At 46.7% G+C, this 19274-nt stretch overlaps 1 protein-coding gene across 1 annotated transcript; it reads right to left on the bottom strand.

Annotated features, from left to right (window-relative positions):
* Positions 1-14946: 14946 nt before the first annotated feature.
* Positions 14947-17495, bottom strand: LOC123401450 (calcium/calmodulin-dependent protein kinase type IV-like). The gene is made up of 2 exons (XM_045095271.1): positions 15620-17495; positions 14947-15572 (listed from the first exon to the last, which is right to left on the bottom strand). The coding sequence occupies exons 1-2, from the start codon at positions 17115-17117 to the stop codon at positions 14947-14949; spliced, it is 2124 nt and encodes a 707-aa protein (XP_044951206.1). The 5' UTR covers positions 17118-17495.
* Between the last annotated feature and the right edge of the window lie 1779 nt (positions 17496-19274).

Here is a 19274-nt window from a genome sequence, read left to right as displayed (position 1 = left end):
AAATATTCAGAAAATTCAAAATAATATATATGAAATTCAAAAAAGTCCAGAACTTTGTAAATGTTCGTGAAATTTGTTTTTTAATTTAAATAATGTTCAAATTTAAATAATATTCAGAAACATTTAAGAATATTCATGAGTTTGACAAAACGTTCATTTTTTAAAATTTTCAATAAACTTGAATTGAAATTGAAATAGAAAAGGAAAAGAAAAACAGAAAAACAAAACCCAAAATCTGAATAACCAAAGAAACAAAAAAATTGATAAAAACTAGGGAAGAATTTTATGTCTGTGGAAGGTCCAAAGGCAGCTCATTTCCCCTCAATATGCACACTAACTCAAGCGTACCTCGGTGGCCAGCCCATACGTGTGTGGTAATGGACCAGCCCAACGCACCTCACGATCGTACAAAAAACAAAAATAATACTCTGAAAATGCTATTTTCAAAAGTATATTAAAACTCTAATTCTTTTTGCCATGCCTTACACAAATGTGACGTCATCATAAAAATCCGCAATCACTTATAACATTTTTCATAGTTCATCACAAAAAACATTCAGATTTTTTTGAAATGTTATGACTTTTTTTATTTTACTGTTTATGTGGGTGCATTTGAGCTCGATCTCAAAACGATACTTTCTTACGCAAGTGAAGTTTGTTAAAAGTAAGGGTGATAGAAAGTTGGCCCATGTAAGATTGATGACTTACTAAATATGGTTGCTTTATCGAAGAAGAAAAAAAACTAAATATGGTTGCTTTTGTACTGCGTCACTTGGTAAGAGAGGACTGCATTGACAATCGTGACCGATTTTTTCTTTTGTAACAAAGACAGTCCAGAAAGCCAAGTTGAAAGCGATGCACTCACCACATGACCTTTCGAGCATCTCTATTGTTCTTTTTCAAACGATTTTTTATCGCAATGCCTTATACACCCAAACCAGAGTATGAAAAAAGTCTACTTTAGGCCCTGTTTGGAAACACAATAGATTATGATAATCTGGATTATGAAGATCGATTATATAATCTGATTTATGAAAATAATATAGGTAGGCATGTTTGGATGCCAGATTATATAAACTGTAATCCAGATTTTACATTGCATAATGACCTGTCGGCCCTTAAATTTTTTTTTTAAAAAGGAGGGTGACGGTGGTAGAAATGTAATTATCTCCAACTTTACAAGGGTAATGGGTCATTAGCAATCCATAATCTAATTTTAGTTGGGCTAGAGTAGATTGTGAGTTTTTAATAATCTGTCCATCTAGTTTTTATAATCTACATCATAATCTGTCATGTTTAAAGACAGAATAGATTATAAAACTAGATTATATAATGTGAGTGGTTTCAAACAGGGCCTTAGTCGGTTGCTAGAAGAAGAAATAAAAATGGAGTGTTTATAAAGTCTCCTTTAGTCACTTGCTAGAAAAACAAATAAAAATGGAGTGTTTACTAGTAGTTGGTGTGTTTATTTCTAATTCACAAATCGTAACCGACCATATCCGTAGCGTAGGTACCTCGGTGCATATATAAACTGAGCGTTGTATCATATTAAATCAATATAAACGAAGTAGAGCTTACAGTTTTACCTCTTCGAGAGGGATCGAACCTGGGTAAAACATTGTTTTCCTTGTCTCATGTTACCATTGTTTCTAGATCCACACTTCGTGATCCCTTACCCGAGATCCACCAGTTTTAGCACTGACACTCGCTCGTGCACGTTCCCACCCATGGCCACTTGGCCGCATTCATGCTGCTGTAGAGCTACAGCTACACATTGGCATCAACCCAGAGTGGACACGACCTCTCACTTCCGGCATTAAAGCGGTGCACCGGCCTAGAGAGCATCACCTGATGCACACCCATCTGAACATGCATCATCGTTGCATTCAATCAGACACAATCTGCCTTCTTTCCTTCATTAAACCCGCGCGTGTGTTGAGGAACCTACTCCGGCAACACGTTTGTTTGCTAGTTGGCCAATATTAAGCACAATGTCGGTTGGCTGCAGGCAGCCGCCCGCTATTTAAACAATGCCAGACATCAGGCAAAAAATTGCACCACACTCCTCGTCTCATCCTTGCATCATTTTCTCTACACTCTCCATGGCATTCGACAAGTAGGAAGAGGAGTTCTCGAGCATTAAAGCCAGTTGGATGGCTCGTCGAGCTCACCGGATACGAGCTAGACATCTGTCTCGTCCACCTCCCTTGCTGCTCCAGACCAGCTTGGGGAGGAAGCCACTCCAAGCCGGCGCGTGGTTCAACAACTTGTCGTTCTAAGGCATCTCGTCATGGGGTGACGAGTTGCTCCAGGCCGGCATGTGGGGGAGCACGGTGGCACATGCATCTTTGCTACCGTGGACGAGACCATGTCATACCGTTGGTCCCGTGCCTACGACCGCACCATCCGCAGACAACGTTGGCGGAACTGGGCCCTACCGACAAAGAAATAAGTTGACTTCATGGAAATCGACGACGTAACGGCCAACACATCCTCGCCCGCCACCATTAATGAGGAAAAGTAAAACATGGGAGGCCGACGCCGCTTGGGCCCTAGGAAGGACACTGTCGCGGTTGCGCCAACATGCACAACCAGTGACTTGCCCGCTCTTGCAGGACACCATCGTCCCCCCGCCCAATGCTCTGGTGCCACTCAGATGAGTTATGGTGCCAAACAAGGTGGAGTTGTCCTTTGCGCTGAAGTATATACCACTGGGCCTCACGACACTCCGATGAGCGGGCTTCCGTACGTGGAGAAGACAAGAAAGACATGTCGCGGCTAGCCATAGACTAATGAAGGGTATACGTTGTTAAGCTTCATGCACTAGCCAACGCAACCAAAAGTCTGAACTGATGAAAAGGGCTAGGCAATCCACATAAACATTTCAACACCCCCTCTCACGTGTGACGCGAAAGTCAACACGTGTAGAGACTCAGAGGCATGGCTCAAGAGGCCTATGCGTGGACAAAGGGGGGCAGCATCAATTTTTAGATAAACTGCGAAAACCAAGACTTGAACTCAAGACTATGGACTCTGATACCATGTTAAGCTTCATGCACTAGCCAACGCGACAAAAAGTACGAATTAATGAAAAGGGCTAGGCAATGCACATATACACTTCAACATACATGTCATCGACGTGGATATCTACCCGGTACGGGACGTCAATTAGTTTCACCTTAGTCCGGTGTAGCTTTGTAGTTAAAATTGCCCAGAGTGTAATAAATTTCGTTTGGTTTACATGAATATGTTCGTGTTTGCATGAATTTTGTTCGATTAATTAAAACAATGGTTGAAATGTATGAGGATAGTGTTGGATAGCCGTCTCTTGCATCCGTTTCTTCGAACCGATGCCCTTGTGTGTGGACGGATGCCGGAGAAAATTTGCGCCTTACAAGGAAAATTTAGAAGAGATGGTTGAAGTTTCTCTAGGAAGGAGTGTAGCGTATTTTCTATTCTACCATTACACAGCAAGATATTTTGAGATAGTAGCTCATTCTACCTAACACATATCATATACCAGACCTAACTGAACCGGTGGAACCGAACGGAAGACCGATTTGTGGCGTGGCATGTTGGAAATATGCCCTAGAGGCAATAATAAATTAGTTATTATTATATTTCCTTGTTCATAATAATCGTTTATTATCCATGCTAGAATTGTATTGATTGGAAACTCAAATACATGTGTGGATACATAGACAACACACTGTCCCTAGTGAGCCTCTAGTTGACTAGTTCGTTGATCAAAGATGGTCAAGGTTTCCTGGCCATAGGCAAGTGTTGTCACTTGATAACGGGATCACATCATTAGGAGAATCATGTGATGGACAAGACCCAAACTATGAACGTAGCATATTGATCGTGTCATTTTATTGCTATTGTTTTCTGCATGTCAAGTATTTGTTCCTATGACCATGAGATCATATAACTCACTGGCACCTGAGGAATACCTTGTGTGCATCAAACGCCACAACGTAACTGGGTGACTATAAAGGTGCTCTACAGGTATCTCCGAAGGTGTCCGTTGAGTTGGTATGGATCAAGACTGGGATTTGTCACTCCGTGTGACGGAGAGGTATCTCGGGGCCCACTCGGTAATACAACATCACACACAAGCCTTGCAACCAATGTGACTAAGTGTAAGTCACGGGATCTTGTATTACGGAACGAGTAAAGAGACTTGCCGGTAACGAGATTGAAATAGGTATGCGGATACCGACGATCAAATCTCGGGCAAGTAACATACTGAAGGACAAAGGGAATGACATACAGGATTATATGAATCCTTGACACTGAGGTTCAACCGATAAGATCTTCGGAGAATATGTAGGATCCAATATGGGCATCCAGGTCCCTCTATTGGATATTGACCGAGGAGTGTCTCGGGTCATGTCTACATAGTTCTCGAACCCGCAGGGTCTGCACACTTAAGGTTCGGTGACGTTTCGGTATAGTTGAGTTATAGGTGTTGGTAACCGAAAGTTGTTCGGAGTCCCAGATGAGATCCAAGACATCACGAGGAGCTCCGGAATGGTCCGTAGGTAAAGATTGATATATAGGAAGTCCTGTTTTGGTCATCGGAAAAGTTTCGGGCTCATCGATAGTGTACCGGGAGTGCCGGGAGGGGTGCCGGGGACCATCGGGAGGGGTGTCACGCCCCAAGGGGTCTCATGGGCTATGGGAAGAGATAAACCAGCCCCTAGTGGGCTGGAATAAGTTCCCACTAAGGCCCATAAGGTTTGAGAAGGAAAAAACACAAGATGGAAAGAGTTTCCAAGTGGGAAGGTGGAATCCTACTCCAAGTAGGATTGGAGTAGGACTCCTCCACCTCCAATTTCGGCCAAACCTTGAGGGTTTGAGGCTGCCTCCTCCCCTCCCTCCTTCCTATATGTACTGGGGTATTAGGGCTGATTTGAGACAACTTTTGCCACGGCAGCCCGACCACATACCTCCACGGTTTTTCCTCTAGATCGTGTTTCTGCGAAACTCGGGCGGAGCCCTGCTGAGATAAGATCACCACCAACCTCCGGAGCGCCGTCACGCTGCCGGAGAACTCATCTACCTCTCCGTATCTCTTGCTGGATCAAGAAGGCCGAGATCATCGTCGAACTGTACGTGTGCTGAACGCGGAGGTGTCGTCCGTTCGGCACTAGATCGGAGCGGATCGTGGGACGGATCGCAGGACGGTTCGTGGGACGGTTCGCGGGGCGGATCGAGGGACGTGAGGACGTTCCACTACATCAACCGCGTTTATTAATGCTTCCTGTTGTGCGATCTACAAGGTACGCAGATCTGAAATCCCTCTTGTAGATGGACATCACCATGATAGGTCTTCGTGCGCGTAGGAATTTTTTTGTTTCCCATGCTACGTTCCCCAACAGTGGCATCATGAGCTAGGTTCATGCGTATATGTCATCTCGATTAGAACACAAAAGTTTTTGTGGGCGGTGATGTGCGATTAGCTGCCCTCCTTAGTCTTTTCTTGATTCCGCGGTATTGTTGGATCGAAGCGGCTCGGACCGACATTACTCGTACGCTTACGAGAGACTGGTTTCATCGCTACGAGCAACCCCGTTGCCCAAAGATGACTGGCGAGTGTCGGTTTCTCCAACTTTAGTTGAATCGGATTTGACCGAGGAGGTCCTTGGGGAGAGGTTAAATAGCAATTCATACATCTCCATTGTGGTGTTTGTGTAAGTAAGATGCGATCCTACTAGATACCCATGGCAACCGCGTAAAACATGCAACAACAATTAGAGGACGTCTAACTTGTTTTTTGAGGGTATGCTTGTGATGTGATATGGCCAACGACATGATGTGATATATTGGATGTATGAGATGATCATGTTGTAATAGTTAATGTCGACTTGCACGTCGATGCTACGGCAACCGGCAGGAGCCATAGGGTTGTCTTTAAACTAACATTTGTGTTTGCAGATGCGTTTGCTATATTGCTAGAACGTAGCTTTAGTAGTAATAGCATAGCATACACGACAACCTCGATGGCGGCACGATGATGGAGATCATGATGATGGGGATCATGGTGTGGCGCCGGTGACAAGAAGATCATACCGGTGCTTTCGTGATGGAGATCAAGTAGCACTTGATGATGGCCATATCATGTCACTTATGAATTGCATGTGATGTTAATCCTTTATGCACCTTATCTTGCTTAGAACGACGGTAGCATTATGAGGTGATCTCTCACTAAAATTTGAAGACAAAATTGTGTTCTCCCCGACTGTGCACCATTGCGACAATTCGTCGTTTCGAGACACCACATGATGATCGGGTGTGATAGACTCAACGTTCACATACAACGGGTGCAAAACTATTGCACACGCGTAACACTCGGGTGAAACTTGACGAGCCTAGCATGTGCAGACATGGCCTCGGAACACAAGAGACCGAAAGGTCAAGCATGAATCGTATGGTTGATATGATTAGCATAGAGATGCTGACCACTGAAACTATTCTCGACTCACGTGATGATCGGACTTGAGATAGTGGATTTGGATCATGTACCACTCAAATGAATAGAGAGATTTAATTTTTGAGTGGGAGTTCTTAAGTAATATGATTAATTGAACTAATTGTCATGAACATAGTCTAATGGTCTTTACGAATTACGATGTAGCTTGAGCTATAGCTCTACTGTTTTTATATGTTCCTAGAGAAAATTTAGTTGAAAGTTGATAGTAGCAAACTTTGCAGACTGAGTGTGTAAAACTGAGGATTGTCCTCGTTGCTGCGCAGAAGGCTTATGTCCTTAATGCACCACTCGGTTTACTGCACCTCGAGCGTCGTGTGTGGATGTTGTGAACATCCGACATACACGTTTTTGATGACTATGCGATAGTTCAGTGCAAAATACTTAATGGCTTAGAAGCAAGGCGCCGATGACGTTTTGAAACGTCACGGAACATAAGAGATGTTCTAAAGAGATGCAATTGTGATTTCATGCTTATGCCCTTGTTAAGAGGTATGAGACCTCCCACAAAATTCTTTGTCCACGAAGTAAAGGAGAAAAGCTCAATCATTGAGCGTGTGCTCAGATTGCCTGAGTACGACAATCACTTGAATCAAGTGGGAGTTAATCTTACAGATGAGATAGTGATGGTTCTCCAAAGTCACTGCCACCAAGCTGTGAGAGCTTCGTGATGAACTATAACATATCAAGGATAGATACAATGATCCTTGAGCGATTCGCGATGTTTGACACTGCGAAAGTAGAAATCAAGAAGGAGCATCAATGGTTGATGGTTAGTAAAACCACTAAGTTTCAAGAAAGGCAAGGGCTAGAAGGGATACTTCGTGAAACAGCAAAACAGTTGCTGCACTAATGAAGAGACCCAAGATTAAACCCAAACCTGAGACTAAGTGTTTGTGTTAAGAGGAAAACGGTCACTCAGATGGAGCTACCCTAGATGCTTGGTAGATAAGAAGGCTGGCAAAGTCGAAATAAGTATATTTGATATACATGATGTTGATGTGTACTTTACTAGTACTCCTAGTAGCGCGAGGGTATTGGATACCGGTTCGGTTGCTAAGTGATTAGTAACACGAAATGAAAGCTACGGAATAAACGGAGACTAGCTAAAGGCGAGGTGACGATAAGTGTTGGAAGTGTTTCCAAGGTTGATATGATCAAACGTCGCACGCTCCCTCTATCATCGGGATTGGGGGTAAAACCCAAATAATTGTTATTTGGTGTTTGCGTTGAGCATGAACATGATTGGATCATGCTTGTTGCAATACAATTATTCATTTAAAGAGAATAATAGTTATTCTATTTGCTTGAATAATTACCCTCAATGGTTTATTGAATCTCGATCGTAGTGTTACGCATGTTCATAATATTAGTGCCAAAAGATACAAAATAATAATGATAGTACCACTTAGTTGTGGCACTGCCACTTGAGTCATGTTGGTGTAAAATGCATGAAGTAGCTCCATGCTGATGGATCTTTGTACTCACTCATTTTTGAAACGTTTGAGACATGCAAACCATACCTGTTGGTATGAAACGCATGAAGAAACTCCATGCGGATGGATCGTTTGGACTCACTTGATTTTGAATCACTTGAGACATGCAGATCATGCCACATGAAACAAGAGAGTAACTTGTTGGGAGTAATACATTTTTGATGTGTGCAGTCAATGAGTGTTGAGGCACGCAGTGGATACCGTTATGTTCTTACTTCACTGACGATTTGAGTAGATACATAAGTATTTACTTGATGAATCACAAGTCTGAAATATTGAAAAGTTCAAAGCTATTTCAAAGTGAAGATCGTCGTGACAAGAGGATAAACTGTCTACGATATGATCATAGAGATGAATATCTGCGTTACGAGTTTTGGTACGCAGTTAAGACAATGTGGAAGTTGTTTTGCAGTTCATGCCACCTGGAACACCATAGTGTGATGATGTGTCTGAACATCATAGCCACGCACTATTATGATATAGTGCATACTATGATGACTCTTATCGAATTACCACTATCGTTTATGGGTTATGCGTTAGAGACAAGCGCATTCACTTTAAATAGGGCACCGCGTATTTCCGTTGAGATGACACAGTATAGACTGAGGTTTAGAGAAATCTAAGTTGTCGTTTCTTGAAAGTTTGGGGCTGCGATGCTTATGTGAAAAGGTTTCAGTCTGATGAGCTCGAACCCAAAGCGGATAAATGCATCTTCATAGGATATCCAAAACAGTTGGATACATCTCCTATCTCAGATCCGGAAGCAAAGTATTTGTTTCTAGAAACGGGTCCTTTCTCGAGGAAAGGTTTCTCTCGAAAGAATTGAGTGGGAGGGTGGTGGAACTTGATGTGGTTGGTGAACCATCACTTCAACCAGTGTGTAGCAGGGCGCATGAAGATGTTCGTGTGGCGCCTACACCAATTGAAGTAGAAGCTGATGATGGTGATTATTAGAGCTTCGGATCAAGTTACTACAAACCTCGTAGGTCGACAAAGGTCACGTACTACTACAGAGTGGTACGGTAACCCTGTCTTGGAGGTCATGTTGTTGAACAACAATGAACCTACGAGTTATGGAGAAGCAATGGTGGGTCCGGATTCCGACAAATGGCTGGAGGCCATGAAATCCGAGAGAGGATCCATGTATAAAACAAAGTGTAGACTTTGGAAGAACTACTTGATGGTAGTAAGACTATTAAGTAAAGATGGATCTTTAAAAGGAAGACAAACGATGATGGTGATAAGTCACTATTAAGAAAAGCTCGACTTGTCGCAAAGATGTTTTCGACAAGATCAAAGAGTTGACTATGATGTGACTTTCTCACTCGTAGCGATGCTAAAAGTCTGTTGGAATTATGTTAGTAGTTGCTGCATTATTTGTGAAATATTGCACATAGGAAGTCAAAACATTGTTTCCTCGACGGTTTCCTTGAGGAAAGATTGTATGTGATACAATCAGAAGGTTTTGTCGATCCTAAGGATACTAACAAGTATGCAAGCTCCAGCGATCCTTTTATGGACTAGTGCAAGCATCTCGGAGTTGGAATATACGCTTTGTTGAGATGATCAAAGCTTTTGGGTTTGTGCAAGGTTTATGAGAAACTTGTATTTCCAAAGAAGTGAGTGGGAGCACTATAGAATTTCTGATAACTATATGTGGTTGACATATTGTTGATCAGAAGTAATGTAGAATTTCTGTGAAGCATAAAAGGGTTGTTTGAAAGGAGTTTTTCAAAGGAATACCTGGATTGAGCTACTTGAACATTGAGCATCAAGATCTATGGAGATAGATCGAAACGCTTAATAGAAGTTTCAACAAGATGCATGCCTTGACAAGTTTTTGAAGGAGTTCAAAATAGATCAGCAAAGAAGGAGTTATTGACTATGTTGTAAGGTATGAATTTGAGTAAGACTCAAAACCCGACCACGGCAGAATAAAGAGAATAGACGAAGGTCGTCCCTTATGCCTTAGCCATAGACTCTACAGTATGCCATGCTATGTACCGCACCTGATGTCTGCCTTGCCACAAGTCTGTTAAGAGGTACAGAGAGTGATCCAGGATTGAAGCACTGAACAGCGGTCAAAGTTATCCTTAGTAACTAATAGACTAAGGATTTTTTTTTCTCAATTATGGAGGTGGTTGAAGAGTTCGTCGTAAAGGGTTACGTTGATGCAAGCTTTGAACTAATCCGAATAACTATGAGTAGTAAAACGGATTCGTATAGTAGAGTATATATTTGGAGTATTTCCGAATAGCACGTAGTAGCAGCATCTATAAGATGACATAAAGATTTATAAAGCACACACGGATCTGAAAGATTCAGAACCGTTGACTAAAACCTCTCTCACGAGCAAGACGTGATCAAACTCCAGAACTATATGGGCGTTGGATTCGCTAAAATCACGTATGTGAACTAGATTATTGACTCTAGTGCAAGTGGGAGACAGTTGGAAATATGCCCTAGAGGCAATAATACATTAGTTATTATTATATTTCCTTGTTCATAATAATCGTTTATTATCCATGCTTGAATTGTATTGATTGGAAACTCAAATACATGTGTGGATACATAGACAACACACTGTCCCTAGTGAGCCTCTAGTTGACTAGTTCGTTGATCAAAGATGGTCAAGGTTTCCTGGCCATAGGCAAGTGTTGTCACTTGATAACGGGATCACATCATTAGAAGAATCATGTGATGGACAAGACCCAAACTATGAACGTAGCATATTGATCGTGTCGTTTTATTGCTATTGTTTTCTGCATGTCAAGTATTTGTTCCTATGACCATGCGATCATATAACTCACTGGCACCGGAGGAATACCTTGTGTGCATCAAACGTCGCAACGTAACTGGGTGACTATAAAGGTGCTCTACAGGTATCTCCGAAGGTGTCCGTTGAGTTAGTATGTATCAAGACTGGGATTTGTCACTCCGTGTGACGGACAGGTATCTCGGGGCCCACTCGGTAATACAACATCACACACAAGGCTTGCAAGCAATGTGACTAAGTGTAAGTCACGTGATCTTGTATTACGGAACGAGTAAAGAGACTTGCCGGTAACGAGATTGAAATAGGTATGCGGATACCGACGATCAAATCTTGGGCAAGTAACATACCGAAGGACAAAGGGAATGACATACAGGATTATATGAATCCTTGACACTGAGGTTCAACCGATAAGATCTTCGGAGAATATGTAGGATCCAATATGGGCATCCAGGTCCCGGTATTGGATATTGACCGAGGAGTGTCTCGGGTCATGTCTACATAGTTCTCGAACCCGCAGGGTCTGCACACTTAAGGTTCGGTGACGTTTCGGTATAGTTGAGTTATAGGTGTTGGTAACCGAAAGTTTTTCGGAGTCCCAAGTGAGATCCAGGACGTCACGAGGAGCTCCAGAATGGTCCCGAGGTAAAGATTGATATATAGGAAGTCCTGATTTGGTCACCGGAAAAGTTTCGGGCTCATCGGTAGTGTACCGGGAGTGCCGGGAGGGGTGCCGTGGACCATCGGGAGGGGTGTCATGCCCCAAGGGGTCTCACGGGCTATGGGAAGAGATAAACCAACCCCTAGTGGGCTGGAATAAGTTCCCACTAAGGCCCATAAGGTTTGAGAAGGAAAAAACACAAGGTGGAAAGAGTTTCAAAGTGGGAAGGTGGAATCCTACTCCAAGTAGGAATGGAGTAGGACTCCTCCACCTCCAATTTCGGCCAAACCTTGAGGGTTTGAGGCTGCCTCCTCCCCTCCCTCCCTCCTATATATACTAGGGTATTAGGGCTGATTTGAGACAACTTTTGCCACGGTAGCCCGACCACATACCTCCACGGTTTTTTCTCTTGATCGCGTTTCTGCGGAGCTCGGACGGAGCCCTGCTGAGATAATATCACCACCAACCTCCGGAGCGCCGTCACGCTGCCGGAGAACTCATCTACCTCTCCGTCTCTCTTGCTGGATCAAGAAGGCCGAGATCATCGTCGAGCTGTACGTGTGCTGAACGCGGAGGTGCCGTCCGTTCGGCACTAGATCGGACCGGATCGTGGGACGTATCGCGGGACGGTTCGTGGGACGGTTCGCGTTTCTTTGGATCGAGGGACGTGAGGACGTTCCACTACATCAACCGCGTTTATTAACGCTTCCTGCTGTGCGATCTACAAGGGTACGTAGATCTGAAATCCCTCTCGTAGATGGACATCACCATGATAGGTCTTCGTGCGCGTAGGAAATTTTTTGTTTCCCATGCGACGTTCCCCAACATGACAAGCTGACCTCGGCCTTGGATGCCGTGTGCCGGCGCTGCCATTGCCCTTCATGACGCAACATGCAGTTAGAGCATCTCCAACAGCCGCGCTAAACTAGCGCCGCGCCGCAAATCCAGCCGTTTTAGCGCGCGCGCAACGCGGCGGGTGGCTCCAGCGGGCGCGCAAAAACGGCGCGCGCGGCATATGCAGTTCAGCGTGCTGGCCGAAACGCAATCGCGCGCGGTGTATTTGGGGCGCCCGCTTCCGCGCTTGACAGACTCGAGCACTCGCGCGAAACTCTCTCCTCTCCTCCTCCTCCTCCTCCTCCTACGCACCGCGCGCGCCGTTGCCGGCGCCCTGCCACCGCACCCATGGACGCGCACACCGGCACCCCGCTCACCCCGTTGTACAGCCACGCCCCCCACGCCGCCGCCGAAAACCCTAGCGCGGGGAGCGTTGGCGTCGCCACCGCTGGAGCTCCGCCGACCGTCGGCCTCGCGCGCAGCCTCTTCTTGCCGCTGTGGACCACGGCGACGGGTGGCGTCGCGCCGGCGCCGTCCCGTGCCGCCGCCGCACCGTCGAAGCTCCCCAATGCGGAGCGGCCGAAGAAGGGTAAAACTTCCAGGAAGAAGAACAAGGCGGCGGACGGCTCCGGCAGCTCGAAGGGAAAGAAGCTTGCAAGGCGGCGGACGGGCGCGGCGGCTACCGAAGCGCCGGCGAGCTCACTCGTTGAGCCGGGCGCCGACGCGCACCAAGTGTTCGACGAAATGCCCCCAAGGTGAAAAAAATCCAACTTTTATTTTCTTGTTATTTTTTCAATGCATCATCACATATAAATAGCTTATTTTTTCAATTCAAAAAACTTTGTAGTCTCAATGATGATGCATACATGTCAACTATGAGTGTTGGGTCCAACAATTCGCATTGGTCTCAAACCAATGACATCCATATCGAAGACCATGAGTTTGAGGTGGACGAGGAGGGTGAGGGCATTGTCAACGCGCCGAAAGGAAGAGCGGGCAATTACACCACCAACGATGACAAGTTACTATGCAATACTTGGTTGCAAGTGTCTAGGGATCCATCCGTTGGAGGTGATCAAAGTAGAGATGCTTATTGGGGGCGAATGAAAGAATACTTTGATGCTCAAAACGTGAGTGGAATTGACCGCTCCGAGAGATCACTTCGGTCCCGATGGTCGACAATCAACTCGGATTGTCAAAAGTGGGCGGCTGCACAAAAGGCAGTTGACAAGATTAACCCAAGTGGCACAAATGAGGATGATAGAGTAAGTGGCATCTCATACATGTTCATCATACTTGTTTTTGGTGTCCGAAGTGCTAACTTGTTTTGTTTTTCTTGTAGTACAACATTGCACAAAACTTGTTCAAAGAAGAGACGAGGACAACCAAGAAGGGGAAGATCAAGAAAGGCAAGATCTTTACCTTGCCTCATTGCTATGAAGTATTAAAGGATGATGATAAATGGAAGAAGCGTGAAGATTTGGATGATTTGCATTTGAGCAACAAACGCAAGAGAACAATTGAGTTGAATGATGATGATGAGGAGGAGGATGCATCAAGTGATGACGGCAAGAGAAGCCCCACACCCAACTCGGTTTCATACTCGAAGCCAAAACGACCGGATGGGTGCAAGAAAGACAAAACCGAAAAAAAGAAGAGGAAAGGAGATGATGAGCTCACAAATGCTATGGAAGCTATTGTGAAGGCAAGAAAAGAAGCCAGCGAGGTGAGGAAAATGGCAAGGAACCAAGATGCCGCGACTGACGAGAGGAGGTTGGCGGCCGAGGAGAGGAGGGTGGCTGCCGAGGAGAGGAAAATGGCATTGGAGGAGAGGAAGGTGGGCATGGAGGAGCGAGTTAAGTTGTTGGAATGGGAGAAGCACTTGTTCTTCTTGGACACATCTTTGTTCAATGATGCGCAAAAGGAATATGTCAACCTTGCCCGTGAAGAAGTCTTGATCCAAAAAAGAGTCATGATCTGCGGCATGGGTGGCGGTGGCCTTGGCGCCATGAGTGGCGGTGGCCTCGGCGCCATGGGTGGCGGTGGCGGCCTCTGCGCCATGGGAGGCATGGGTGGCTTCGAAGCCATGGGATGCATGGGTGCACCTCCAGCCACCATGGGAGGCATGGGTGGCTTTGGAGCACCCTCCGACGCTATGGCCGCCATGGGAGGCATGAGTTTTGCTTCTCTCATGGGAGGCATGGGTGCACCTCGGGCCATGGGTGGAAGGTCTTTCGATGTGCCTCCTCACACACATTCCCATGAAGATGCCGTTGAAGATCTTGCCAACACCGTCGGAGCTTCACGTGATGCGGTGCGTGATGAGGTTAGGGAGGAAGATTCATCTTCGGAGGCGGAAGAATCGTCTTCGGAAGATGAGGACGAAGACGAGGAAGATGATGATTGATGTGTCTTTCATTTATGTCTTGAACTTTAGTTTGTATTTTGAACTTGGTTGGATGAACTTGTGGACATGAACTTTTATGCATCAACTTGTTTATGTCAAATTCACATGTTCATTGCATTTTTGCGCGCTGCATTTTTACGCGTTGCTGGAACGGCGCGCGCGCTACATTTTAGCGCGGCTGCTGGAGCCAGCATCTATCCCCGCGCTAAACCGGCCGAAGCGCGCGCGGCAAACACATTTTTTGAACGCGGCGCGAAGCGCGGTTGTTGGAGATGCTCTTAGTCAGGCGCCCACATCTACCTTGGCGCTGTAACCCGAGGGGATTTGGACGAGCGTCATGGATAATAACCAACTGCACCGTATGCCCAACCGATGGTGCTTTCCTGCCAACAACCTTGGCTGGCTGGAGCTGGAGCTGGAGCTGCCGGACCGGCGTGTGCGGCTGCCCAACTGCACAGTCGCCCCTGCCTGCCACTTGGACGATACGCTCGCAAAAGCTGGCCACACCAGCTGTTTCCGCACTGCAATGGAGCCGATCGGAGGTTCGCACACGTAGTACCTCTGCTGCTTGCCACATTTGTCAGCAATTGCCAATGGTCGCCACGGGATTACGGGGCCCTTTTCTCGCTCGCTGTTGCTTCCAGTTTGAGGAACGCGTGCGGCACGATCCATCGGGTAGATGTGGTGTGGTTGAATTGGGTTCCTGAGCTGTCGGCAATGGAAACGGATGAGATTGTGAGACGCCGTCGTTTTCATGCCCTTTGTTCGTTCCGGTGGGTCGACGAGCAGAGCGCATTGGTGGTTTCGCTCCAACTGTTGCTCCACGGCAGGTGCAATCCCATGCTGGAGTTCGCCGTACGTTCTGCTCATACGCTCGGCTGATTCTGTGGTGTACGCCGAGGTCTGGTCTGACAGCGTACGGATGATAAAAGTGCAAAATGAAGGGTGAGGAAACAGAGGAGAGCGAAGGACGAATAGAGGAAATTCGGCATCTTCATCAACGAGTTTACTAGTATTCCTTTGTCACATCTATCAACACTAACTACAGCCTGATCGCAAGCGATCCAATCCCACCAATGTACATCTTGCTGATTCACTACTGGAACTTGATTGGCTACTCCTACATTGTGCGCGGCGACCTCGCCGCCGCCGGCGTCGAAAGCTTCGGCGTCCAGCTCTGCTTCTAGTACTGCCGACGATCCTTCGTCCCGGAAGCCTTCGACATAATCGTACGCCGTCTCGTCGGGCGGCGCCGCGGCCATCAGCACGGCAGCACCAATGACTCCGGCTTCTTCTACTCCTAATTCTGCTTCTAATCTTTCGTCGTCCCAGAAATATCCGCTGGACATCGCCTGCTCAGCCGGCGCGGTCGCCGGCGAATCGGGAGCTTCACTGCAGCACGGCTCGGCCGCCGGGGAATGGGGAAGCTCGGATTGGCAGCTCAATACGTCGATCCAGCCGTCCTCAGATTCCCAGTCCGGCAAGACCGAGTAGGAGGCTGCCAATGCCTTCATCCTCTTGGCCGTGTCATCATCGGGCACCTTCTCGTCCTCGTCGGCGTCGGATTCCCACATTGCGGCGTCCAATGTGCTCTTGGGGGAAACCCACTTGCCCTTCAGCTCCGCCGACTCGACGTCGGCGCCGCAGCCGGCGAACGCCAGGAACGGGTGCTCAAGCAGCTGCTCCGCCGTCCACCGCTCGCCGGCGCACCGCCTGAAGCACTTGTCAAGGAAGTCCTTGGCCTCCGACGACAGCCGCTCGGGCGCCTCCGGCACGGCGTCCGTGTACCCGATCAGGCGCACCGCCGCGACCACGTCGTCCATGTGGCTCCAGGGGGCGCGGCCGGTCGCCATCTCGATGACGGTGCAGCCCAGGGCCCAGACGTCGGCGGCCGGGCCCTGCTCCTCCCCGCGCGCCACCTCGGGCGCCATGAACGCTGGCGTGCCCCCGATCGGCCCCGCCGAGCCGACGCTCCGGGCGCACCCGAAGTCGGCGAGCTTGGCCCAGCCGTCGGCGCCGATCACCACGTTCCGGCCCTTGACGTCGCCGTGGACCATGGACTCCCCGTGGAGGTACGCGAGGCCCCTGGCCACGTCGGCCGCGTAGGCGCGGACGGCGCCTTCCTCGAGGCAGCCGCCGTTCCGCTCCACCTCGTCGGCGAGGGAGCCGCCGGGCGCGAACTCGAGGAAGAGCTGGTACTCCCCGCCGGCCGCGGCGCGGGAGCCGAGGCAGGGGAGCACGTAGGGCGAGCAGAGGGAGGCCAGGATGCCACCCTCCCGCCGCAGCTGCGCCGCGCCCCCGGAGGCGGCCGCGGCTGACTTCACCGCGAGCAGCTCGTCGCCGTCGCCGGCCGCGAAGAGCGACACCACGGCGCCGGACGCGCCGCGGCCGAGCGTGCGGACGCGCGTCAGCCGGCGCCGGCCGCTGGTCCCCGCGGCGGCATCCTCCGCCATCGGCAACCCTCCTGCGTTTTCTTGGAAGATTGGGGTGTCCTCGGATGACACGGTGATGGTTGAAGTTTGTGCGCGCGCGCGCCGATCGATGCCTGAATCCGAATGTGTTGTTGGTGGTGTGGGAGGGGATGGAAGATTTGTATTTATGGCGCGCGGGGGAGTTCGGCGCGCGATCTTGCGTGCGGGGCTGGTTGTTGATGGCGGGAAAAGCACGTGAGGATTTCGGCCATGGCGCGCGGGGCCGGGGTTTTCCTCGTGCCGGGGCCTGACCTGTGGGCCTCTCGTGGTGGGTCCCGCGTTAGGGAATGTGCTGACCGGCCACGTGGAACGGCCGGCAACGCGAGTGGAAAACGGGGTCAAAGAGTCAAATAGGGAGGAATGGACCCTTTTTCTTTTTTTTCTTTTTCCGGAGAAAATATAGGAAGGAAGGGACTATTTGCTCGTGTGGATTTGTGATGGGAGCTCTATGCATTCTTGGGTGAGCCTAAATGAGTACGTGTGGCTAAAATAAGCACATTATGAAATAAGCAATAAGGGGTATCTATTTTTTGGACTCCCCTCTCTCTCTCTCTTGCACGCGACGACCCATGTGCGATGACCCTAAACGCATGATAAAACTCAAGACATTCCGTTCACCTTTTTATTTTCGGTGTGTGGCACTCTTCCTCCCATTTCATCTATATCTTGACATGCCTTTTTTCAATTTTATAGAGACGACACACAATGTGCTCGCCGCACTTTGTTGAAGAGACAACGGGCGTAGCCCAAGGCTTTGGACATACTATAAATTACTGAGTCGATAGTCGCTGTCATCAAGATGAGTTGAAAAGTTTTAACTTTCAAGATAAGAAGTTTAAATCATCGAGGCATTATATTTTAAAGTTTTAAAAGTGGGTATATTTGAAAGTAAAGCCCATATATATACAAGCTTGGAGGTGGGAAGATGCATCCTTGAGTCATTACTATCCTCTACAACACTGCGCTCTCTAGTTTTAAAGAGCTTAAATTCAATTGAGATTTTCAATAGAAATTGGGTTATTCGAATTTGGCGGGTCAACAATTTTTTAAAGTTACCTCATTTAATTATTTATATATTATATACCATGTTTCCTAATTTATAAGGCCTCGCAATTAACTAAGATCTATAATTTAGAATTGGAAACCCAATTTTTTATCCGGTCAATAATTTCTCAAGGATCTCTTCTATTTAATTCTTAAATTCATTATGTTTCCTAATTTTCAGGCTCTTTCATTCAATTGTGTATTTAATTTTCATTGTGTTTATGATTTTGACCAGGCCAACGACTTTTAAAAAAAAAATCAGCAGCAACCGTCCTATAAAAATATATAAGTTTTGCGCACCTCCCACCACTTAAAGAAACAAATGTCAACACGTGATATTGTAGCACCAATGTAATGCACGCAACCACCGACGCTGAAATTTGCCCACATAAATATATGTTTGTGGATAACACAAAATCACAACATAAAAAACCCACCGATTCACCACATTATAAATAAAAATAAAACACCGTCCACCATCTCCCTCACTCGCCAAACTAAATATTTCACTAGTTCCAAAATATAAGGGGTGTTAGTTTTGATCAAGTTTAGAGCCAAAAATATTGACACCCACAATAGTTCATAGAAAAATTATGGAAATTCATTTCATGATGAATCTAATCATATTGATTTGATATTATGCATTTTGATATTTCTCTACAAGTTTGGTAAAATGAAAAAGATTTGACTTTTCAAAAAAGTAATACACCGTATATCTTGAAACAAAGTGTTTTTTTGTATTATAAAAACAACAACAACGGTGTAGCAAAGCGCCCTCAACCCTTCTAATAAATATGAAACTCAAATGTGTGGTTGAGCAGCAATTGAGAGCAATACTTGGTTTCAAGAAATTCCATGAAAAAATACTATGGACTCTAGTCCTCGAATCATTTTTTCTGAAGGTTTGTATTGATGCATGTACAATTGAATAAGTCATGAAATCAAAACGATTCATATTCTTTCTATACTTGCATGTGTGTGTGTGTGTTAGGGTAAAAAAGGTAGAACAATTAAAGCAATTTCTTGGAGCAGTGGTACACCGAAGCCGTTTATTTTGAATAGTCGAAGCTCCAAATTTTCTACAAAAAATGTATA

The sequence above is a fragment of the Hordeum vulgare genome, chromosome 1H (genome assembly GCF_904849725.1).
Source record: "Hordeum vulgare subsp. vulgare chromosome 1H, MorexV3_pseudomolecules_assembly, whole genome shotgun sequence".
NCBI lineage: Eukaryota > Viridiplantae > Streptophyta > Magnoliopsida > Poales > Poaceae > Hordeum > Hordeum vulgare.
The sequence above is the reverse complement of the archived record's forward strand: the minus strand, read 5'-3'. Positions and strand labels throughout refer to the sequence as shown.